This window comes from Macrosteles quadrilineatus, unplaced genomic scaffold, assembly GCF_028750875.1.
Source record: "Macrosteles quadrilineatus isolate MER2022 unplaced genomic scaffold, UCM_ALF_1.0 Scaffold_3__2_contigs__length_128488019, whole genome shotgun sequence".
NCBI classification, from domain to species: Eukaryota; Metazoa; Arthropoda; class Insecta; order Hemiptera; family Cicadellidae; genus Macrosteles; species Macrosteles quadrilineatus.
In genome coordinates this window covers 27,591,411-27,617,279 of record NW_026542596.1, presented here as the reverse complement: position 1 = coordinate 27,617,279, position 25,869 = coordinate 27,591,411, and the positions used below count along the sequence as shown (strand labels likewise).

General features: G+C 36.4%; 1 protein-coding gene across 2 annotated transcripts in view; it reads left to right on the top strand.

Moving 5' to 3' along the window:
* Positions 1 to 25,869, top strand: part of LOC128990329 (tenascin-like) — a 201,177-nt gene that overhangs the window by 28,366 nt on the left and 146,942 nt on the right. For both annotated transcript variants that reach the window (XM_054412665.1, XM_054412664.1), the window contains exon 4: positions 3,172 to 3,240. In XM_054412665.1, coding sequence (XP_054268640.1) covers positions 3,172 to 3,240 — 69 coding nt within the window. The remainder of the gene's footprint in view (positions 1 to 3,171; positions 3,241 to 25,869) is intronic.

Here is a 25,869-nt window from a genome sequence, read left to right as displayed (position 1 = left end):
CATACAAAGGTTCAAGAGATTCTTCAACAATATCGCGCCACTCCTCTCTCAAATGGACAATCACCTGCAGAACGATATCTTCATCGTAGGATCCGCATCAAGCTGGATGCTCTTCAACCTTACCATCCGGCAAAGAATCCTCCTTCGATAATAAGAGTTCGAACATTCAATGTGGGGGAGAGAGTTCTCATTAGGGAGTATTCACAAAATAATAAATATATATGGACATTTGGTGAGATTATACAGAAACTAGGGACTCTTCACTATATTGTAAGGTTAGATTCTGGAAGAACACTGAAACGTCATCTAGACCAACTCCGGAAAACTCAAGTAAAGAAGGTTCGTTTCAACGAATGTGAAGAAGTACCTAATCAAGTTCCCATAATTCCACAAGTCCCAATGCAAGTACCCATACTTCCGCAACAGCAAGTTCCTATCCAAGTTCCAGAATTAGTCCAATTACCAGCTGAAGAGAACTTACAACCAACATAACCACGACCACGAGTACGATGTTCAACCTGCACTCATAAAGCTCCAGATTACCTTAAAGACTATGTTACAAAATGAGTTGAAAATAAGTGGGGGAGATTGTAGTATTCTTTATACTGTATATTATCAGCTGTTGTCATTAATTACAAAACAATGTTTACCTTTTTCAATTTGCAGTTGTAAATATTACTTTTCAATAAAAGAGTTTATTCAAATGCGTGCTTATTATGAACTCTAATTCAAAGTCACAACAACGTTACAAAGTTTACATACTTTAATACTTTATTTTGAAATGACAACCTAGCGAAAGTAGGTATTTTAAGCCAAGTATGAATGGAGATGAGTATCATCCATACACAGGTTTCCTTGAAAATAACTGTGGATTTTATGATGTGTTTGAAATGCCGCTACGTAGAAATAGTTCTAGCTAATATAAATAGTAGCAATAATATATAGCTAATATATATAATAGCAATATAATAGCTTCTAGCAAATAGTTTGATCTTCTCAAGATCAACAAGGACGACTAGGAAGCACAACAATTTTAGCCAAAACTTGACGGCTTACTTCGTCTTTGGTCACTTACCGATTTATTTAAAAAATTATAAAGTGCGTTCAAACAGCCGTGGCACCTGAGGGATTAGGAGGCCCCAAGGGTTTCCATGGGGTGTCCTAATCCGTCAGGTGCCACGGCTGTTTGAACGGAGTATAATAACGTTTAACACATGGGTTATAGTTTAAACGCAGAAATCAATGCGGATGTGAATATGAATATAACTCTTGTAACGTTTTTTTTTTTTAAATGTTCACATTCATTAAAATCAAAATAAAGTCAAATTACAATTCATTCAAGTCAAGCTATAATGATATTTAAAAATATTTAAGATTATTTCATTGATATAAAAAAAAAACTTGTTTATTGTTTTACTGAGTATAGGAGTTAGTAATGTTTTAGTAGTTGGTCTCAGATTTAAGAGAAGCCACATTTTGTGTTTTCCCTTATATACTCACCATCACATAAAGTCTTCTTAGGCAGTTATCAGTAGCCATAATGGTAGAATGCAAAACTGTAAGGGCTGATTTCTAGGCTATATCTAGCTGGAACTGTACCATCCTGTTTGAGAAAAAGTTGATGACCAACCCAGCGGGTTTAAACTTAAAATGTAAAAGTAGGTCTCCAAAAAGGCCTAAAATTACTACTCTGTGTTCTTTACTCCCCTTCACTACGAAACAACGTGTAGCCAATCTAATTACCCCAATATTTATCTTTCACAATAATACTTTCTTCACTTTTAAAATTATTGTAGGTAAAAATAACTATGAAGCTCAATGGTGAAGGTCAATAACAATGAACCCTGATGACTTCTGGATGCCTCTGCGAACGCCACCTAGTAGTATTACTATAGCAGAGTAGTACCCGTCTTTCGTACGGGGTTGGCGTATAAGTATAAAATTATTATTGCAGTTATACTCGTTATTTCCGGAGAGGACACGGTTTAAGAAAATTTGGTTCTTTTAATTTACGGTATACTTGAGTAAAGTACATCTACCATAGCTATAATGTCCAACCACTGCACCTAAACAATAGGAAACAGTAAATTTCTCATTGTTTATGACAGCTTTTTGTTTTTGCTTAATTCAAATTTGCTGTTGTCATAAATAAATAAATAAATAAAAATAGCGCTGCACCTTGTTGGTAAACTTAATAGCTTTATAATGCTATTGAATATCATATAACCAACTTGTGTAGTTGAAACAGCTAACTAAATTCTTTAATTCCATAATCATTAACATGGGAAACTTCAGAGCAACTGGGGCAGAGCCCGAAAGGATTTTTGAGATATGTCTATATGTTTATCGGGAACGTGAGCTATCATCCTAACAAATGTCATCCTAATCCGACCACTATTTAATGCGTGATCAAACTTCAAACAAACATAAAACAAAACATAAACAAACAAACACACAAACACTTTCACATTTATAATATACTAGAGGTCGTCCAGTGGTCGAAACTCGACCAAAAATTTGTTATGTACAGACTTCTCTATTTTTGCCCCATACTGTAAATAAAACATGTGATTGGAGTTTCTTCAATTTGTTTTGATTTTCTGTTTATATTTCGTTGTTATTTCGTCACCAGCATGGAAACCCATAAAGCCCATGTTAATTTTTTTCAAATTTCAAATTCATTTTTTGTGCTTATTTCTGAGCCTATTTTAGTTTTTAAAGGGATTCTGCACACCTACAGAAAAATATCTTTCTAACAGTATGCGAAGATTTTTCCTGCGATGCACACAAGCTGAGAAAAAGGTTTTAAAGAAACATGCTTGCCTATTAATATATAGATTAGTAAGATATAGTATGATACTAGATTTATGCCTATTGATTACCAAGATAATCAAAGACGTCCTTTGTTTTGCACAGTTTCCGCTATGTTAACCATCCTTATGGAGGATGTCTTAAAAATGTAGACAGCTCGTTTGTAAATAAAATGACCCTTCATACAATTTTTGTAACATCTTAAAATTGTTTTTTAAGTGTGTTTTACTTGTTGCTGTAAACCTAATTATTGTATTCGCATAATGCTATTTAGTAAGCATGGAAATGTGTCAATGTCTTGTTGTTATTAATTTCATGGAATACAAATTCAGTAAAGTGACTGATTGATGTGTTTTGCAGCCGGCAGAGTTCACTCACGGACAAATGCGATTGGATTGGGTGTCATCAATGAAAACATTGAGCTACTTGGTGAGTACAAATACTAAGGAAAAGTAAAACAGAGATAATAATTGACTGTACCATCCAATCTATTAGTTATTTTGACACTTTGATTCCTTGCTAAACGTTATTTTAAGATCTTTGATAATGATATTCTTAAATCTCATTTACATAGCACCTTAGAATGTGAAAACGTAGCTATAATGGACACATAATTGAAAACGATCAAAGCTGCAAAATGGTTTTACTGTACTTACAATATTCCAACATTTTCAATCGAAATCAGCACCAAAAACCTATTCAAAAGAAACAATTGAGAAGCCTGATGGTGTGGTGTTAAGCCAAATTTACACGAGGCCATTTGAAGGCAGGCAGGTTACCTGTCTCAGTTAGTGTACGAGCACTTTTGCTATGTACTATGTGTCATTAGATTAATTATTAAATAATTGTACTGAACTCAATAAAGGTTGTTGATTTCTAATTTTACAAAAACTCAATCAAAATATAAAATACCCTCGCCGCAGCAAACCTGCAGACTAAGCGAATTTCCATTTGCCTGATTGGATTTACACTAAAATGCCTCCTTAAAAATATCACATTTATTCCCTATTTAAATTGAATCAATTTAACACATACTTAGGTATGCTGCAACAGGGAGGGTTAAAGTGTTTTTTTATGTAAAATGTTAAGTTAGTAATTAGTAATTAGTAGTTAGTAAGAAATAAAAACATTTTCAAAATTTGGGCAAAATATGTTACAGTAATAAATAAGCAAACTACAACAGTTTACTTATCCTCCATAAGAATAACATGGGAATTTTAAATTAAACATTTTTTTGAATTTTCTCCGTAACCATTAGGCGCATTATAACGCTTTAATATACTAAATTATTTGTTTTTTTAAGCTCTACAAAACAATTTGGAAAGAAATTGCAAAAATTTAAGTTTTTTGGGTCAAAAATGGGAAAAACCCATTTTTACCCCATAAAAGCCCCCATAAACCCCCGTTCCCATGGTCCGATCATGCTGGTTCGCGAACTCGTTCGAATAAACGTAGGTTTACACGTTTGTACCAGGTTTCATCAAAATTGGATCATTTTTGCTCGAGTTATCGCGCTAACGGACACATATATATCTATAAGTATAAAAGAGGATGTTTGTATATATATTTGTTTGTTTGTTTGTTTGGCAGTGATAAATTCAGACACCGCTGAAACGATTGCCCCGAAACTTGGTACATACGTGTAGAATGTCATGGAATAGGTTTATACACCATCAATTTCGTGATCCGTCCAATCGGCTCCGCCCCAGTGGCTCTGGAGTTTCCCATGTTAACCTTATGAGAAATGGAATTAATGAATCTTAACAGCTGTTTCAATTAAACAAGTTGGTTCTGTTCTATGATGTTCAATAGCATTAAAGTTACAAGGATTACCAACAGGGTGCAGCACTATTATTTCTTTTACATTTATGACAACAGCTAATTTGCAACCAAAAGGTGAGTGAGCGTAGCGAACGAACTTCAACCTGGAGGCGAGTTAGCGTAGCGAACGAGCTAACCTGAAGGCAAGTGAGCGTAGCGAATGTGCTAACCTGAAGGCAAGTGAGCGCAGCGAACGAGCTCCAATGTAAAGGTGAGTGAGCGTAGCGAATGAACTTCAACCAGGACAATATTGAGCCATGCGAACGAGATCATCTTGAAAATTAAGAAGTTAAACGGGGCAAAGCCCGCGGGATTATAAATAGTCAAAGGCAAGACAACGTCTGCCGGGTTCAGCTAGTATATATATATATATATATGAATTTGGACGGATGCTATTTTTGGCCTCTAGGGACCTCAAAACGAAAAAAAATCGGTCCCGGGTCCAGGTCTTACCTTGAGTACTACGGTAATAGCTTATTCCCTATATGGGAAATTCGCTAACAATAACATAAAACATATGTAGAACAATTACCATATGTTATTAACATATTACCTACTACTGTTATCCCTCCTTCACAAGTCAAATTTATTTGGTTTTCTTCTAATCCTTTCCCCTCGTCTTAAAACAGGAGCTGAGTCATTGGTATGTTCTTCTGACCTGGACGATTGACCTTTATTCACATCATGGGAGATTCTGAATGACTTGTCTCTTCTTAGGAACCATGAGTTTCTTCGGTATTCTCGTCCATCACCAGTCTGGATTTTGTACGATCGTGGTTCAGGACCAACTTGAACTGCTCAGTCTGTCTCAGTCAGTGCCATTGGTCGGGTTATGTGTTGTAGGCCTACATGTTTAAATGTTTTTATTCGTTTATTTATTTTGGTGTCATAATGTTAAATATTTCCGTATTTGAAGTAACATGTTGACGAGTCCAAATTGGATCAAATGTTTTCTGTAACCACTTGAGAATGCCATATATGGCAAAACATATGTAGTGGACTTCAAACACTATATTTGAACTGCAAGACGAGGTATGTAAAGTTTAGTCAATATACATAGTCACGTGCTGTATTGATTGAACTTTGAACACATTTGTGAGGACGGTGAATATTCTGTAACACTTCAAGTTTCATTTCATCAGGTATAATCAAACGGCTTCCTTTAAACAAAAGACCATCATAGCAGCTTAGTTGTTCTCTGAAAGTGAAATATTTTACCAATTCATTGTCAACAGTGCTTCTTTCTTCGGGCCATCCATTCAAGATTATTTCCTTCAATTTAGAAAGCTCTGTGCATTTTCCAACACTAGTTCTGATTCAAGAAACTGTATCAGAAGACATAGGAATTATCAACTGAATATCAAAGCTTTGAGGTTCATCATCTTGATTGTCATTGTAGCAATCTCTACTCAAGGTGTCAGCCAGATGAAGCTCACAACCCCGTTTGTACACAACTCTTTGTCGATATGGTAAGATTTCCAAACACATTCTTTGGATTCTGGGAGGAGCATCAGACAACGGTTTCTTAAAGATAGCCTCTAAAGGCTTATGATCTGATTCAATTGTCAACTCCTTGCATCCCCATACATACTCTACTCATGAAACCTTTTGCAAGCAGTCAGTATTGCGAATGTCTCTTTTTCAAGTTGACTGTAGTTCTGTTGTGATTGAGTCAATGCTTTGGAATTATAAGCTACGGGCTGCCCAGATTCTAACATAACAGCACCTACTGCATAACTGCTTGAATCCACAGAGAGAGTCACAGGAGAGTTGGGGTCATAGTAACGAAGCACGGGAGTTCTTTGCAATTTTTGCTTTAACTTGTTAAATGCTTCTCGTTGTGGCGTATCCCAGAACCAGGCCACATTTTTCTCAGTGAGAACTCTAAGAGGTTGAGTATCAACCGAAACATCTGGTATAAACTTTGACAAGTATGACAAGTACTTGTCAAAGTAACTACTATTGACAAGTAACTTATACAACCTAAAAATCTCTGAAGCTCAGACAAACATGTGGGTTCCTTCATTCTTGAAATGGCTGTTACTTTGTCAGGATCAGCTTGTAACCCTTGGTCTGAAACTATGTGACCAAGAAATTTCACCAACGGTTTGGCAAATATACACTTTTCTTTGTTAAGTGTAAGTCCTGATTCACTCAGCTTTGTCATTACTTCATTCGTGATCTTTTGCAAGTCTCTTTCATTGTTACTGTGAATTAGTATATCATCCATTGAACACTCTACATTCTTAATTCCTTTGAGCAAGTCTGACATAATATACTGGAACACTTCAGGGGCCGATACCAAACCAAAGGGCATGCGTAAACAAGAGTAGCGCATAATTATGGTTGTGATTAGGGCTACTACTATATTAATAATTGGAAACATTATAACAACATTAAGTACCCTTTTAAATTCATTTTAATTAAGAAACGACATGTTTCAACACTTAGGTCATATTCATGTTTAAATTTTATACAAATAAAGTGACAAAAATAATGGAAGGAATAAATAGTCATATGATAAGCTATAAAGAAGTGTTTTTGACCTCCTGGACAATTTTTAGGTTAAATAAGCTACAAAAGTACTTGGAGACACAAGAATGACTCTAAAGGAGGGAAAATATGCTCCGATAGGGGAGGTAAGGTACTCACCCCCCACCACTTTGGTGCCATTTGGCGGGGATAAAACCAGGGTGTGTGGCTGCTGTCTGCTGTCTGCTGTCTGATCTGATCACGTGTAGCTTGTGTTGGTCATGGTGTCTTTGTTTGGTTGCTGTTGGCTGTTACTAGGTTATGTTTTCCGGTGACACGTTTGAGAGAATGATTTAAATTTATTAGTATCTATACTAATAAATTCATTTATAAGTACAGTAGACTCCCCAATTATCCATGGTTAGATTAAATAAGTTAACCATGGTCACAAAAAGACAAAAATAATATTACTTCTCTTATAAGTAGATCAAGCTTGTTGTGAGACATATTAAACAGCCTGAAGCAAAACTGTTACATTTTCAAATAATAAGTAAATTAGTTCAGTTGAATCAAACTCATACTTTAATGTAAACAGAAAAACTAATACAGTACAAACAAAACAAATGCAAAATAACAGGTGATCATTAATTCACATACACATATGGTCTTAAGTCAGTACATCAGTTAAACACATCAATTCTACCCTCTGAAATGTTTTGGTAACGTTATTTCACATTTGAGTAGTTGGTCAACATGACGCCTCCAGACAGTTCCATCGTCCATTTGTACTTTATACAGAAGGTTGCTTTCCCTTTCCAATATTCTTCCGAAACTCCACTTGTCTTTTGAGTTTGAATAATTTCTAGCTTGTACTCTGTCTCCCTCCTTAAAATATCGTGTTGCTTGCTTCACATGTTCAGTTTCTTGTTTACGTGTAGGATGTAAAAGTTTGTGTTCGAATCTTCCTGCCAAATATCAAGGAATATGCATCACTGCCAGATGAATTTGAGGTTTGACGTAACTGCATAAGCATTCTGAAGAGTTTGACGTCTAGTCTCCCTCCCTCGTCTTCCATTGCTCTTAGGGACTTCTTTACAGTCTGAACATAACGCTCAGCCTGCCCGTTTGAAGAAGGGTGGTAAAGAACAGTTGTTTTGTGTACCACCCCGTTTTCTGATATGAACTGTTCAAAGACGCTAGACGTAAATTGACTTCCATTGTCAGAAACTAAAATCATGGGAAGACCAAATGTAGCAAATAATTTTCTAAGTTCTCGTGTGCAAAAGTCTGTAGAAGTATTCTTAGTAGGTATTACCTCAATCCACTTAGTAAAGGCTTCCACAATAATAAAGTACCACTGTCCTTGCATTGAGCCAGCAAAGTCTATATGTAACCTTTCCCATGGTCCCTGGGGAGCTAGCCATGGATGATTTTGTTCCTTTCTTGGTTCATTTTGTTTCAAACGGCATTGTTTGCACGATTTTGCCAATTGCTCTATATCTCGGTCAATATTCTTCCATGCACAATAGCTTCTGGCTAGGGATTTCATTTTCTCCATGCCTAAATGCCCAGTATGAAGTTCATCAAGAACCTTCCGACGAAGGGATTGTGGTATTAGAACTCGACATCCTTTGAATATACATCCGTCTTGAAGTGTTAATTCATTGTCATGGTATCCAATAGCAAGTGCATGTAGTATTGGTTGAAGGTCTTTGTCGTGGGCTGTTGACTTAGAAATTGTAGAACTACTAATTTGAAAAGAATCGAGCTGACTAAGTTGAAAAAGGTCACAGTTGTCCCTGCCTTTAGTTGAAGCATGCTCAGTTGGAAACCGAGATAAAAAATCTACATTAGCATGATCCGATGTTCTTCTGTATTCAATTTTGTAGTCGAATCCAGATAAAAAGTGTGCATAATTAAATAATCTAGTAGCAGATATTGATGGTAGTGTTTTTGTGGGGCTGAATATGGATACGAGTGCCTTGTTGTCAGTAATCAGAGTAAATTTCCGTCCATAACAGTACGGGAAAAACTTCTTAAGCCCCCATTAGATGCCAGTGGCTTCCTTGTCAATTTGGCTGTAGTGCTGTTCACATTTTGTCAAACTGCGTGAGGCAAAACTTATCGGTCTCTCACTTCCATCGCTATAACGATGTGAAAGAATAGCACCAAGACCCACCGGAGAGGCATCCGTTGCTAGTACCAGAGGCAAATCAGGATTATAATGTACAAGGACGCGATCACTTGCTAGTTCTGATTTGACCCTTTGAAAACTATTCTCGCATTTTGAGGTCCAATTGTAGCGTGCGTCTTTCTTAAGTAGTTGGTTGAGTGGGTGTAGGATTGAAGCTAAATCTTTTATGAATTTGTTGTAGTAGTTTATTAATCCAAGAAATTTGCGAAGTTCTGTTACGTTTTCTGGTCTTTTGCTGTTTAAGATGGATGAGACCTTTTCCTTTGTTTTATGAATACCTTATGCATCAATTATATGTCCCAGATATTGCAGACTAGTTTGAAAAAACTTACACTGTTCAATTTTAAGTTTTTACTTTTTAATCTTTCTAGAACAACCTTTAATCTTTTCAAGAGTTCTTCAGATGTCTTACCTTGTATAATAATGTCATCAAAAAAGCATTGCACTCCGCAAATACCTTGTAAAGTCTTGTCCATGAACTGTTGCTAAAGTGAAGGAGCAACTTTGACACCAAACATTAAACGGTTAACTTTGTACATACCTTTATGTGTACTCAATGTCTGCATGTGTGCGCTGTCCTCATCCATTTTCATGTGAAGATATGCGTTAGAAATATCTAGCGTGCAAAATACTTTTCCTCCGTTCATTTGAGAGTGGATTTCTTCAATTCTTGGAATAGGGTGGTTCTCATCTTTTATTACTCTGTTCAGCGTTACTTTGTAATCGGCACAAATTTGTACTTGTCCGTTTGGCTTCACCTCTGGTACAATGGGAGTGCCCCAGTCAGAATGGTCAACCTTTGTTATAATGTTACAGTCTTCAAGTCTTTTTAATTGATTTTCAACTTTACTTTGAAGGGAAAAGGGCATTTTCCTGGTTTTACAAATATAGGTGTAGCATCGTCAGTAAGTCTATAGTGTCCCAGATACTCAGGCATCTCTCCAATTTTACCATCAAAAACTTCCTCAAACTCACTGAGGATGGTATCAAGACTTTCAGGTTGTATTGCTTTCACATTTTTTATCTCAGCCCAATCTATTGTCACTTCTCTGAGCCATTCTCTTCCAAATATAGTGTTTAGTCAATAAGAGATATTAATTAGTAATATTTTTAGCTATAAGAATTTCTACCAACAAATCAATATTTTGAGTTTTAATATTTTTGTAATGTAATCTAGTTTTATCTGAGTGAGGCAGACAGAGATAGACGAAGCCCAGGTGAGTCACTTCCGCCAACAGAATTTTCCCAGCGCTTCTGTAGCGTACCTGTATTCACAGGAAAGCTCAGTTCGGCTCAGTTCTTGTTCTCGTGCAGGTCGCAACCACAGCGTACTGCTGTGTTCCCTTTTTGTCCACGCTTCTCTTATAGGCGTTTGGATTAATTATCTCTTTGTAACTCTCTCTTATGTATCATTGTTCAGTTTTTAAGTAAAATCCTCTTATTACTCTAAATCAAAGTCAGTGTTTTATAGTCCCTTGTGTTGTTCTAAATTACTCTCCCCCTCTGTGCTCTACTCTTCTAGAACTTCTTTGTGCGCGTTCGTGAGCAGATTCTCAGGACATTTCTACGTGGACGTATCGATAACGGTCTACCGCGACAGAAGATAATTATTTGAAAGACATTCGTTTTAGCGTGAACGCTCTACTAATTCAAGATCAAGATCCTTCTATCCCTAGTGACTTATCCCTCTGTGCAACACCCGAGCTTGGACATGACGCCTTCCCCTAGCCTAACATAACCATGGGAATTGGTGAGTGACTCTCTTTAATTCATTGCTTTAATTAAGGTGTTTCCCAGCTCTATGGTTCCCGACCTAATCGGGTGGTCCTTCGAATTTTACTTATTTTTCACTCTCTAATTTGTAATTATCTCAGGTTTTACTTCCCCATTGAACATTCGGCCCACCAGCCGGAGTTAAAAACAACTAATCGAACATATAGCATCTACATTTCGGTCAATAAGGTAGAGTTTTCCAACAAATTGTTGCAGCTTGTATGAGCAATGTACAAATGTCATACCCTTGGGTTTGATAGGTTCACCTGTGTACGTTTCGATGTTGGTTTTAAATACTTTTGTACGTACATTCAGTTTTTTAAAATCATTATAGGACATTGTACTAAGGGCTGCACCTGTATCCAATTCCATTGGTAAAGTTTTACCTTCAATCGATATGTCAAGTTGAATTTACCTTTTTGTATGTCACTTAGTACATTAATTTCATGTTCATACTCATTGACCTTCTCCGAGTCATCTTGAGTCTGGTATTGCTCCAAATTTCTGTTAGTCTAGTTCTTTTTCTGTAAGCATACACTTGCTATGTGTTCAATTTTAGTACATTTCCTGCACTCAGCATCTATAAATTTACATTTGTTAGCTAGATGAGAAGGTGAACCGCATCTGTTACATTTCCCTTTTAGATTGTCAAATTTTGTGTTGGGTCTCGTGCCGGTTCCTGAAGTGTTTGTCAATACAACATTCTCTTTGGCTTGTTCCTATCACTACTATTGGAATCCATCCTGTTCAAATCAAGGTGTTCCATTGTTTTGCGACATACAGTTTTGCTCTCAGATTTAGCTAGTTCCATTGCCAACGCTTCGTTAACAATGTCTTTGTACGTGCGTTTCTCTCGTCCTTGAAGAAGTTTGGCTCGAATATCTATATGTCATTCAAACCACGAATAAACTGAAGTTTAAGAAACATCTCTGCAACTGACTTTCCACAAGCACAATTAAAGTCACAGTTGCTAGTTAATTTCTTAAGTGATATTGAGAATTCATTTATGGATTCATGTTCTTGTTGAGTATGAGAAATAAACTTGTGTTGTAAAGCCCATTGACTTAGCTGTGGTTCTACAAAATCCTTTAGTATCTGAACTAACTCACTGTAGTCTTTTGTAAGTGGGTTTTCAGGTGCACATAAATCATAAAGTTGTTGGTGTAACTGGGGTGTAAGAGCGTGTAGTAGCATGTAAACTTTAGCATTACCATCTGTACTTAGATTTTTAAGGTGTATGAATATTTCAAGTCTATTTATGAAATTTGTAACCGTTTCCTCTGGGTGAAAAGGTGTAAAATTTATACTACCCGACAATGAGGACCCGGGAATTGACCTATGTGTCGCCTCAGATGGATTGCTAATTGGGTGAAGTGGTGTAGACCTAGTGTTGGAACATTCATTCTTAATCAACTCTTGAAGTTTTGTTGTAAGATTTAAATACTTATCCTCGACATTACATCTACATTCTATTTCATTGTGCAAGTTTTCTTCATCGGTTAATGTATCAATTTGGTCCTGAATACTTTTGTAACGTCCCCACTGGTCAGCAATTGCTTTGAGTTTAACAATCACCTCAGTCACTGTAAGACTACCTTGAGACTGGAATCTTTCTGCCTTCTTCAACTGTCCTTTTACTACAGCTCGTGCTTTCTTTAGATTATTTAACTCTTGTCCATCCATTCTTCGTTTTCCTCGACGCCAATGTTACATTTTCAAATAATAAGTAAATTAGTTCAGTTAAATCAAACTCATACTTTAATGTAAACAGAAAAACTAATGCAAACAAAACAAATGAAAAATAACAGGTGATCATTAATTCACATACACATATGGTCTTAAGTCAGTACATCAGTTAAACACATCAAAAACCTAACAGATCGAGCTTTTTATGTCACTTGAATTTTATCAAAAGTTTTAAATGAAAAACACAAAAATCGTCTATTTTGCTTATATAATCAAATCAAATCAAATCAAATCAAAATCATCTTTATTCATTTTTATATACAATATGTATACATAAATGGCGTCAATATAAAACTATTACTAAACTTAAAGACTAACATAGTGTTGCTTAGTTTTTGCACCTACATATTTACCTACATATTTATAGGTTACTACAGATTTATAGGTACCTACATATTTATTTATTTATTTATTTGTCATTCAATAATTACACAGTAATTACAATAGACTTCATCCTTAATCTAAGTAGGCAATACAGTAGAAGAATATGTCTTGTATTCAAACATAATCATTATTAGCATTAGGCCTAGGCCTAGGCCTAGTTACCTTGTTGTGCACTTCACACGCTTCTCATTTACAGTGGTGAATAAATGGCAAATATTAGTCTGGAAAAAACGAATCAATATTTTAAGAGGAGTAGCAGTTCTCAAAAGTGAAAATTTAACTAAAAACATATTCCCTGTTAAATTCAGTGTCATTATTATCGAAGCCAAAGGCTTTTCCTTGGTTAATTTTTTGCTCTTGCAATGCAGACGATGACTGCAAACGGACAACGTAAACAACAATTGAACAATTGAAGAAGAAGAAGGTTGGAGTCAGCAGACGAAAAGTTACAGTGGTGGGGTGCTGACAAATGGGGGGAAGGCTCCCCCAGCACGGGTGACCCCACACCACTAGAAGCTTGTGTTTGACAACGAGAAGTGAGTTGTTGGGCCTTCGGGCCCGATCTCACCGGATGGGCATGCTGGAGCCACCGGTGTGGGGCCTGATGGGCGTGCTAAGCCCCGGGGACCGCTGGATGGGCGTGTCGAGCCACCAGCACTGTCGGGTGGGCGTGTTGAGCCCCCCGACATCACCGCATGGGCATGTTGAGCCCACCGCTGGATGGGCGTGTTGAGCCACCAGCACCGCTGGACGGGCCTGTTTGAGCCACCAGCACCGTCGGATGGGCGTGTTGAGCCCCCGACACCCCCTCATGGGCGTGTTGAGCCCGCGGGTCCACAGTCGTAGGTGGAGGGGAGGACTTTCGAGTCCCCCACCTTAAAAGCGTATACATAGGTATATGCTAAGTCTTGACGGAGTTTACATCGGACTGCAGACCGAGTAGACTGCCTAGAGAGTGCTAACTTCTGAGCAAGTGACGCCAGAACCGTCTCCAGTGGAGAGCAGTAGCACATTAGACCGGCCCAGCTTGACTTCTGTGCAGGAAAGCCAGAACCGTCTCCAGTGTAGAGTAGCAGCTAGGGGACCGAGGATTCCGGGGTGAAGGTGCCAAGGATCTAGACCGCGGACCCACACGGATATCTTTTATGAGTGTCGTAGACCGCCGGGCCAGTAAGGGCGCAAGCAAGACTTGATCCAACCTCTGCCCAACCCCTGAATACGAGCCCGGAGACACTGCCTGGTAGGAGGACTACGGACCTAGGATCAAGATTGTATATACAGTTGTACATAGAAACATATGTGTTAGGATAAGGATATTATGGAATACCCCCGCCGCAGCAAACCTGCAGACTAAGCGAATTTCGACTTCTCTCATACATTTTTACTAAAATATTTATTCCCAATTTAAATAACATAGATTTAACGAGTGCTTAGGTTTGCTGCTACGGGGAAGGTAAAAAGTGTTTTTTGGCTATACGTCAATAGTATAGGATGAAATAAATAAATTTGCCAAATTACATCTATATATTTAACTAGTGGCCTGTAGGCCATAGCCCCTAATTTAGACTACAATAAAAAAGAACATATATTAAAAGACAAATATTCTAAATATGTTTCTAAAATTATCAATTTTATGTTACTTAAAATTAACAGTGTTTCTTGTATTATATCTTGGTTTTCCTTCCGTTGGAGTCGTATATTAGTTGCTTCTAATGTGTCAATGAAATAGCCTACAATTGTAAAATGATTAAATCAATAACACAACATATTACAAATGGAAACGTGCACACGGTTGGCCTGAGCCCGGAGAGCGACGAATAAGAGCTGAAATCATACAGCCAAACATTGCACATCTTTTCTAGTTTAAAATTGAAGATTTGTTTTGTAATCTTACGAATTCTGTTATAGTTTCCATTTTGAGAACCAAATGTAAATTATTATTAATTATTATGAAGGCAACTCCCCATTTGGCGGTGGTAAGTCAGAAATATATCTATGAATTTGTCCCTGAATTTTAAGACAGTAAGGCCCATTTCCCGGAATCTCTTTTTGTGTAGCGGAAAGCGACGCAATTGGCATTGCACTGTTGTATTGCCTTATGTTTTTTATGAAGTTCGAATCATGTAAAAACAGTTAGTTCGTCATTTACTTGTGGTTGTGGCATGTCCATTGTGGTAACATGCGTTGAAATGTCCATTTGTGGCCTTTTTCCGGGATGCGGAATACTATCCCCCGGAAAACTACCCCCCCAGGTGAAACGTGAAGTCACAAAATCTGCCAACTAACCAATATGGAAGCCGTGTACGTGACTGGAATACTACCCCCCTGTACAAATCATGCTATGTAATTTTAATTTTAATTCGAGTAATTCCATTGGATAATAGAAAAGTCATGTGGTGAATATAAAACAGAATTTTGAAATGTTACAGCAAGTTTGGTTGGTTAGGTTAGGTTAGATTAGAACTGTTTGACAACTAAATTTGAGTATCCGTGACTGGAAAACTGCCCCCCTGGTCTCTGACGTCAATATGACGTAGGAACCTGTTTGGGGGGGGGGGTAGTTTTCCGAGGGACAGTCTTCCGGCGACCCCTTTTTCCAGTGTTCTTCTAAAGACAGCTTCTGGATTTCTTTCACAGTTCTCAGTTCTCAGTTCACAGTCTACATGACGTTCTCTTTTGCATTTCTTAAGTCTGTTGAATTCCTGGACACTCTTCCACGTCTTGCAGGTCTTCCCCTACCCTGTCTAGTTACGTCACTCATTATAAAAACGGAAAACAAAAAAAATTAAAGACAATTCATTTGGAAACATTATTTACCAACATTGACTTTCGGAATAAATGTAAACAATGCAAATAAATAAGTAACAGCTGATAGAATGCAGACGTTTTTCAGTCCCCATGCATTTTTTATGGTGGATATTTTACGTTATATCTCGTTTTCTGGTAATTTTATGGGAATTCTGATATTTTTCCCGAGTCCCTGGGGTCAAGACCTTTAATTTAAGACTTCTCCCACTTTTCTGCGACTTACCAGATGTCCACAATTTTCTGGTAAAAATTTGGTCTTACAGAATTATATATATAGATACGCAACATGAAACTTTGTGAACAATAAGGCTTTTTTGTTTTAAGATTTAATCCCACATATTATATACCAAAATGTTTGTCTAGGTGGGTAGATGTGCAAACTGGCTTTAGATTTTCGAAATATTTCTTTTTAAGGGCGTGGGCTGCCCTCAAAGTTCCTTCCATAAGGATAACATTGTGATTGATTTGATTATATTCTGAAACAGATGTCAATACATTAGTTTAAAAAAATTTAATCCAGCTGTTTTGTTTGGTTTGGAAATGTAAACAGTTTGCATGTTTTTAAAAATAAACGACGGAAGAAAAGTTTTAGATTGCAACATACGGCAAGCAATGCAAAACGTAAGGAGCCCAGACGAGGATCTGGAACAGTTAGTGGCAACGTGTACTTACAAATTTACACTGACAAATACAAGAATTCAGAAGCATTCACTTGGCGATAAGGCATTAAAACGTCAGAAATGTGGTGTGCTACATTTAAAAGAAGAACAAAGAGGATGAGGCGAATGATTTTCGTCCTGCTGCCATAAAGGACAATTGAATCTACCACCATACCGAGAAATCTATTATATCCTATGAGGAGCAAATCATTTGAGCAGAAACTACAAAGAGAACTGTAGATCGTACAACTCTGCGCTCGCAATAGTCAGCACTCGAGCTAAAATTGAAGAATATAACGGTGGAGGGCCTTTCATGTATAAGGTGCACGACACAATTTATCACCAATTGGCACCTTTCAACCGTCAGAAGGGGAGCATCCCATATATGCACAAATTTATATCTACGGACGTCGAACCCGCTCCCGCTGTTCAAGTAAGAATGCCAAACAAAGCTAATGGCTCTTGCAGCACTGAACTCACGCACATTTTGACTCAACATTTGGTTGATATTAATCCATACGCGCAAGCTTTCACAATAATGAGCTCCGTCCTGCAAAATACTCATGTTGAACAGCAAAAGAAGTTAGAATGCATATAGACAACGATTGAGCTCAAGACCAACGTCGATCACGACGCTGCTTCTAACAACATTGCTATAATATCCTAATTTATAATTCGTGCAAATTCGCACGGGTTCACCTAGTCAATATATATACATAAACAAGTAAACTACAACAGTTTTCATTTTCTCCATAAGAATAACATGGGTATTTTAAATTACACTATTTTTGAATTTTCTCCCTGATCGTTAGGCATACAAGAGTGCTTCAATATACTAAATTATTTCTTTTTTTAAGCTCTATAAAACGGTTAAAAAAGAAATTGCAAAAATTTTTGTTTTAGCGAATTTCCCTATAGGGAAGTAGCTATTACCGTAGGTCTCATGCTAAGACCTAGGCCCGGGACCGATTTACTTTTTCATTTTGATGTCCCCAGAGGCCAAAAACACCATTCGTTCAAATTTTTATATATACATATATATATAATATATACATATGTATATATATGTGTGTGTGTGTCCATCCGCACGATAACTTGAGTAATTTTTGTCCGATTTTGATAAAATTTGGTTTGAAGGTGTAAGGCAGGATAAACTTGAATGAGTTCGCGAACCAGCATGATCGGACTATGGGAACGGGGGTTTATGGGGGGTTTTATGGGGCAAAAATAGGTTTTTCCCATTTTTGACCCTAAAAACACAAAATTTCACAATTTTAACCATTTTGTAGAGCTTAAAAAAACAAATAATTTAGTATATTGAAGCGTTATTATGCGCCTAATTGTTACGGAGAAAATTTAAAAAAATTGTAATTTTAAAATTCTCATGTTATTCTTATGGAGAATAAGTCAACTGTTGTAGTTTGCTTGTTTATGAACATATTTTGATCAAATTTGGAAAATACATTAATTTCTTACCAAACCACAGTACCTTTTAACATTTTACATTAAAAAAACTGTTTACCCTCCCTGTTGCAGCAAATCTAAGTACTCATTAAACTAATTCTGTTTGAATAGGGAATGAATATGATATTTGTAAGGAGACATTTTAGTTTAAATCCAATCAGGCAAATGGAAATTCGCTTAGGCTGCAGGATTGCTGCGGCGGGGGTATTTAGGGTGAAAAATGAGAAAACCCATTTTTACCACATAAACCCCCCCCCCCCATAAACCCCCGTCCTCATAGTCCCCTGGTTGAAGTTTGTTCGCTACGCTCACTCACCTTTACATTGGAGCTCGTTCGCTGCGCTCACTTGCCTTCAGGTTAGCACATTCGCTACGCTCACTTGCCTTCAGGTTAGCTCGTTCGCTACGCTAACTCGACTCCAGGTTGAAGTTCGTTCGCTACGCTCACTCACCTTTTGGTTGCAAATTAGCTGTTGTCATAAATGTAAAAGAAATAATAGTGCTGCACCCTGTTGGTAATCCTTGTAACTTTAATGCTATTGAACATCATAGAACAGAACCAACTTGTTTAATTGAAACAGCTGTTAAGATTCAATAATTCCATTTCTCATAAGGTTAACATGGGAAACTCCAGAGAGCCCAAAAGGATTTTTGAAATAAGAATATGCCTATATGTTAATCAGGAATGTGAGCTATCATCATGCCAAATTTCAGCCCAATCCGACCAGTATTTTTCGCGTTCACTTGTCACAAACATACATCCATAAATCCATACATCCATACATCCAAACTTTCTCATTTATAATATTAGTAGGATATACACTAGCTGTAACCCGCGGGCTTAGCCCCGTTTAACTTCTTAATTTTCAAGATGATCTCGTTCGCATGGCTCAATCACGTCCTGGTTGAAGTTCGTTCGCTACGCTCACTCACCTTTAGGTTGGAGCTCGTTCGCTACGCTCACTCACCTTTAGGTTGGAGCTCGTTCGCTGCGCTCACTTGCCTTCAGGTTAGCTCGTTCGTTTGCTATGCTCACTCACCTTTTGGTTGCAAATTAGCTGTTGTCATAAATGTAAAAGAAATAATAGTGCTGCACCCTGTTGGTAATCCTTGTAACTTTAATGCTATTGAACATCATAGAACAGAACCAACTTGTTTAATTGAAACAGCTGTTAAGATTCATTAATTCCATTTCTCATAAGGTTAACATGGGACACTCCAGAGCCACTGGGGCGGAGCCGATTGGACGGATCACGAAATTGATGGTGTATAAACCTATTCCATGAAATTCTACACGTATGTACCAAGTTTTGTGGCAATCGGTTCAGCGGTGTCTGAGTTTATCACTGCCAAATATATATATACAAACATCCTCTTTTATACTTAATAGATATGAATTTGAACGGATGGTGTTTTTGGTCTCTAGGATCCTCAAAACGAAAAATCAAATCGGTCCCGGGTCCAGGTCTTACCATGAGTACTACGGTTATAGCGTATTCCTTATATGGGAAATTCGCTAATAAAATGGAAGTGTAAGATACAGAGTCTTTCACTTATCAACCCTTACCACCCTTGATAAAAGGCCTTGTGCTCTGGAGGAAACTTCCTCACAAAGCTAACTTAAAATTTAGAGGATCTTGATTTATTCTTTGTTTAACTTTGTGTATAGTATATGATATTTCTGTTTTTTTGCATTTGTAGGATTTTTTCAAAATATAGGATCTGTTTTGTTTATGTTCATGGTATTCAGTATCTTCTTTGACATTTAATTTTGTTTTAGCGAATTTCCCTATAGGGAAGTAGCTATTACCGTAGGTCTCATGGTAAGACCTAAGCCCGGGACCGATTTACTTTTTCATTTTGATGTCCCCAGAGGCCAAAAACACCATTCGTTCAAATTTTTATATATCTATATATTGAGATATATATATATACTAGCTGAACCCGGCAGACGTTGTCTTGCCTTTGACTATTTATAATTTAAGTACCGTAACGTTTAATAATTGTCTTATTGTATATGAAGTGCTTTAAACTAAATTAAAATACGTACGACAACTAATGAAACACATATAGTACAAAGGATAACCGGTTCTTTATTATTGCTCTTATATTAATGCTAGGTTATGCTAGCTTATTAATGGTTATTTTCATTAATGGTTATTAATGACAGTATTTTCAAGATGATCTCTTTCGCATGGCTCAATCACGTCCTGGTTGAAGTTCGTTCGCTACGCTCACTCACCTTTGGGTTGGAGCTCGTTCGCTACGCTCACTCACCTTTAGGTTGGAGCTTGTTCGCTGCGCTCACTTGCATGGCTCAATCACGTCCTGGTTGAAGTTCGTTCGCTACGCTCACTCACTTTTAGGTTGGAGCTCGTTCGCTACGCTCACTCACCTTTAGGTTGGAGCTCGTTCGCTGCGCTCACTTGCCTTCAGTTAGCTCGTTCGCTACGCTCACTTGCCTTCAGGTTAGCTCGTTCGCTACGCTAACTCGCCTCCAGGTTGAAGTTCGTTCGCTATGCTCACTCACCTTTTGGTTGCAAATTAGCTGTTGTCATCATGTAAAAGAAATAATAGTGCTGCACCCTGTTGGTAATCCTTGTAACTTTAATGCTATTGAACATCATAGAACAGAACCAACTTGTTTAATTGAAACAGCTGTTAAGATTCATTAATTCCATTTCTCATAAGGTTAACATGGGAAACTCCAGAGCCACTGGGGCGGAGCCGATTGGACGGATCACGAAATTGATGGTGTATAAACCTATTCCATGAAATTCTACACGTATGTACCAAGTTTCGTGGCAATCGGTTCAGTGGTGTCTGAGTTTATCACTGCCAAACAAACAAATATATATATATATATATACAAACATCCTCTTTTATACTTATAGATACATATATATATATATTAAGTAAATCAAAATACCACAGTACCCTAAAAACATTTTATTTTTAAGTAATATAAAATAAAATGTTTTTAGGGTACTGTGGTATTTTGATTTACTTAATAACATTTAAAGTAGCCCTCATTGATGTATACAATAACAAAATATATATATATATATATATATATATGTGTCCATCCGCACGATAACTTGAGTAATTTTTGTCCGATTTTGATAAAATTTGGTTTGAAGGTGTAAGGCGGGATAAACTTGAATGAGTTCGCGAACCAGCATGATCGGACTATGGGAACGGGGGTTTATGGGGGGTTTTATGGGGTAAAAATAGGTTTTTCCCATTTTTGACCCTAAAAACACAAAATTTCACAATTTCTTTTTGAACCATTTTGTAGAGCTTAAAGAAACAAATAATTTAGTATATTGAAGCATTATTATGCGCCTAATTGTTACGGAGGAAATTCAAAAAAATTGTAATTTTAAAATTCCCATGTTATTCTTATGGAGAATAAGTCAACTGTTGTAGTTTGCTTGTATATGAACATATTTTGATAAAAGTTGGAAAATACATTAATTTCTTACTAAACCACAGTACCTTTTAATATTCTACATAAAAAAATCTTTTTTACCCTCCCTGTTGCAGCAAACCTAAGTACTCATTAGACTAGTTCTGTTTAAATAGGGAATAAATGTGATATTTTTTAGGAGACATTTTAGTTTAAATCCAATCAGGCAAATGGAAATTCGCTAAGTCTGCAGGTTTGCTGCGGCGAGGGTATTATTTCTTTTATATTCTTGGATATCTAAAGTTTTGTATTTTTGCAAATTTTGCAGAGCACCTAATCAAAACTCGACATGAAAACAAAAATATAAATGAAAATTTAGAACTTCTAGAATATGAAATAAATAAAACAAAATTAAATGTCAAAGAAGATTTTCATATATATACACAAATTACAAAGGATTTCCTCAAAATTTACTGAATACCATGAACATCAACAAAACAAATCCGATATTTAAAAAAATCCTACAGTTGCAATAAAACAGAAATATTATGTAATATACGCAAAATTAAACAAAGAATAAATCAAGATCCTTTAAATTCTAAGTTAGCTTAACCCAAGGCGTATGAAAGAGCTTAACCGCTTAACATATGACTATATTTATTACTTTCATTTTTTTTTGTTATTGTATTTGTATAAAATGTAAACATGAATATGACCTAAGTGTTGAAACATGTTGTTTGTTAAATTAAAATGGATTTAAAAGGGATTGATGTATTATGGTCCTTATAATTCTAAAAAAATAGTGCAACCCACCATTGCTGAAAAGATTACGGTCCAAAAGGTTTTGTAACTGATGACATTTTCTCTACAAAATATCATAGTTACCGGTACTCCCACCGCTTACTCAAGATAAAGGTTGTTCACAAGCTAATGGGAGTGTAGCGTGTCACCGTCCTTAAATTAATTGTAATATTTAGTAGTTTTTTTTTGGCTTTTGTGTTTAAGTTATGTTGTAACAGTTTCCTTATTTCTTTTCGGCCTTTAGGCTTATCTAACGGTGAATCACGCGATTTCAATGCAAGTGTAAGATCAAAGAGACACATTGAAGTTACTTGATCCCGTATTGGAATAGGGAGGGGGGCACGCGGACATTGTCATCTAGGTATTAATCACGCTTCACCCATCATACTGTTCACGTCATTTCTCAAAGTCTATATACACGCATATCCTACTAATATTATAAATGAGAAAGTTTGGATGGATGGATGTATGTTTGTGACAAGTAAACGCGAAAAATACTGGTCGGATTGGGCTGAAATTTGGTATGATGATAGCTCACATTCCCGATTAACATATAGACGCATTCTTATCTTAAGTCCTTTCGGGCTCCGCCCCAATGGCTCTGGAGTTTCCCATGTTAACCTTATGAGTAATCGTATTTAAAAGGAGTAATAGCTATTTACATTACAAGTGTAGTAAGAGCGTTTTTACATCACGCTCTTGCGTAACGTGTAACGTACAAGATTTTACCTGACCCGACAATATACATGGGTTAACGTACAATATTTTTCATCATCCATTTCACTCATCTTCTATCAGTAACGTTATTTTACTAACAACATTACAAAAGCTAGGTTAGGAAAATACTTTAAAGCATAACAATAACATTCAAGCGCACAGCTGATTTCTAGCGTTGAACGTTGTTGGCTCCATAGAGTTATATTTTTTAAGTTAAGCACTCAATGTTATTTAAATGGGTTTCTTTACATCACCGAGTGAGTTTTTGATACTTTACATCACTCGAGAAGTAAAGGCCCGTTGTCCAAGAATGCGTCTGTTGCGTCTGACGCTGAGTAATAGACGCTAGCGATGGACGCTCAGTGACTGCTAAGCATTGATTTCAATGGGCCCGTTGTCCAAGGGACGCTGAGCGTCTGACGCGGGGCACTGCACCGGGAGCAGACGGGATCGCTGATGGCCAGCGTCTATTGCGTCTATTGCATTGTTGTTTCTGTGTTCTCCCGTAACCCATACTATACTGTATCTTAATGTAATGGCTATAGTCAAATAAATATAGGATATGACCTAAAAAAATTGCAAGAAAATGTTTTATGATTTTATTTTGTAGTATTGGGTCTGCTAAGTGACATTCTAAAAGTTTACAAAAATCGGTCCATGGGTAACCCCCTAAAATCATGATTAAAAATAGCAGTTTATCCATCAAATTACATTGGACAAATAAAAAAAAATATTCCACATGCATTTTTATGCACATTTTTTTAGGCTTAGGACCACCACCACTATTTATTGGGTGGTAAGTACTTTATTTCGATAGAAAACACGTTTATGGCTGCCATCTTGGATCCGCCATATTGGATATACATATTTTTTTATGTGATACCGGTAGTGTTGTGACACATCATTATAAAGTAGATTTTCATGCTGATTTTAATGCCGAAATCAGTTTTAATTTTTTTTTTCGTTTTAAAGATAAATTCAAACGAAAACTCTCCCCCATACATTTCTTATAGACGTTTCATACTTAAAATCAAACTTTAAATTTAAATTTAAAATTATTTTTTTTATATTCCCAGTTTTTATTAACTTAACGCTTGCAGTTCGTTTTAGCCTTAAATTATTCAGTAATGTAAAAACTTCCATTTGAGCTATTGATCATTAAAATCGGAGAAGTTAGAGACCTGCTACGAACCAAAACACAAAATTAAAGTTAACTTTTTTTAGAATTTGGTTTTTATTAAAATATTTATACATCGGGTTGTTAATACGCCACCAAGTTCTTTTTGGTCTTAAAATTTTCTGTAAATGTTTGGCTTTAATTTGATTAATCACTCCTGACAAAAATTTTAAATGAGTCATAGACCTTAATTTAATATTAAACGAGAGGTCGTCCAGTGGTCGAAACTCGACCAAAAATATGTAATGTACTCACTTATCTATTTTCACCCCACACTGTAAATAAAACATGTGATTGGAGTTTCCTCCATTTGTTTTGATTTTCTGTTTATATTTCGTTGTTATTTCGTAACCAGCATAGCAACGCATAAGATCCATGTTAATTTTTTCAAATTTTTAAACTCATTTTTTGTGCTTATCTTTGAGCCTATTTAAATTTATAAAGGGATTCTGCACACCTACAGGAAAATAGCTTTCCAACGGTATGCGTAGATTTTCCCTACGATTCACACGAGCTGAGAAAAAAGGTTTTAAAGAAACATGCTTGCCTATTAATATATAGATAGATTATTTTTATTTGTCTTTAGTTAAAGACATATATCCCCAATTTTGAATAACTCCCATAACTCTTTATAGCCAATGCACCAAAGTAATGACTTTTATTTTAGCTATGGATTACATATTGGGAGTTATTTAGAATAGGGGATATGTGTCTTTAACTAAAGACAAATTTCAAAATAATAATACTTTAATGTTAAATTAAATTATTACAACTTAAATTTTAAAGGATTTAAGGGAACATAAACTGTTTCCTTTAAAAGTTAAAAAGTCACTAAACAGCCTCTCGTCTGCATTAAAGTGATATTTGATAAGTATTTTAAAATATCCTTCACCACATATCTTTTTGAAAACACTGTAGGTACACAATCGAGGATTACATAAGGTCCAGAATTTTCTCGTTTTCTATCTCTTCGATGAACAGGATCTTCAACACTTTGCTCTTAACAGTAATAGTTAGAGCAAAATAAATTTTATTTAACACAGTCAGCAACCAACTGTTGAACTGAATAGACGCGTTCTTGGACAACGGGCCTCTAAGCGATCGACGCCCAGCGATCATCGCTCTGCGTCAGACGCGCCTTGGACAACGCACCTTAAGGAAGTTGTATACATCACGCTTGGGATAGAGAAGTTTAACATGGCGGGTTAGGTAAAAGAATTTTGTCAGCTGTTTCAACTACACAAGTTGGTTCTATGATATTGAATAGCATTAAAAAGTTACAAGGTTTACCAACAGGGTGCAGTAATATTATTTTTTTACATTTATGACAACAGCTATCCTATTAAGGCCATAAAGGTAAAATTTTGTTTAAAGGCTTATGAGTAACTATTTTATCGACAGATGTAAAGATCAAAATGTTTCTATTTCGTGTTCTCTTCCCGATGCAAAGCACGGGTACAACAGCTAGTTGTTCTATAATATTCAAATATAAACCTTAAATTCAAGTTTTCAGCATCAAAACTGTTATTTATTTTCATCATCCCAAGTAATTATTTTATCATCTCATTTTATCTCTGTTGTGTCATTAGGACCTACTCTCCCTTAATTAGAGTAGTGGTGGCAGCGATACCTC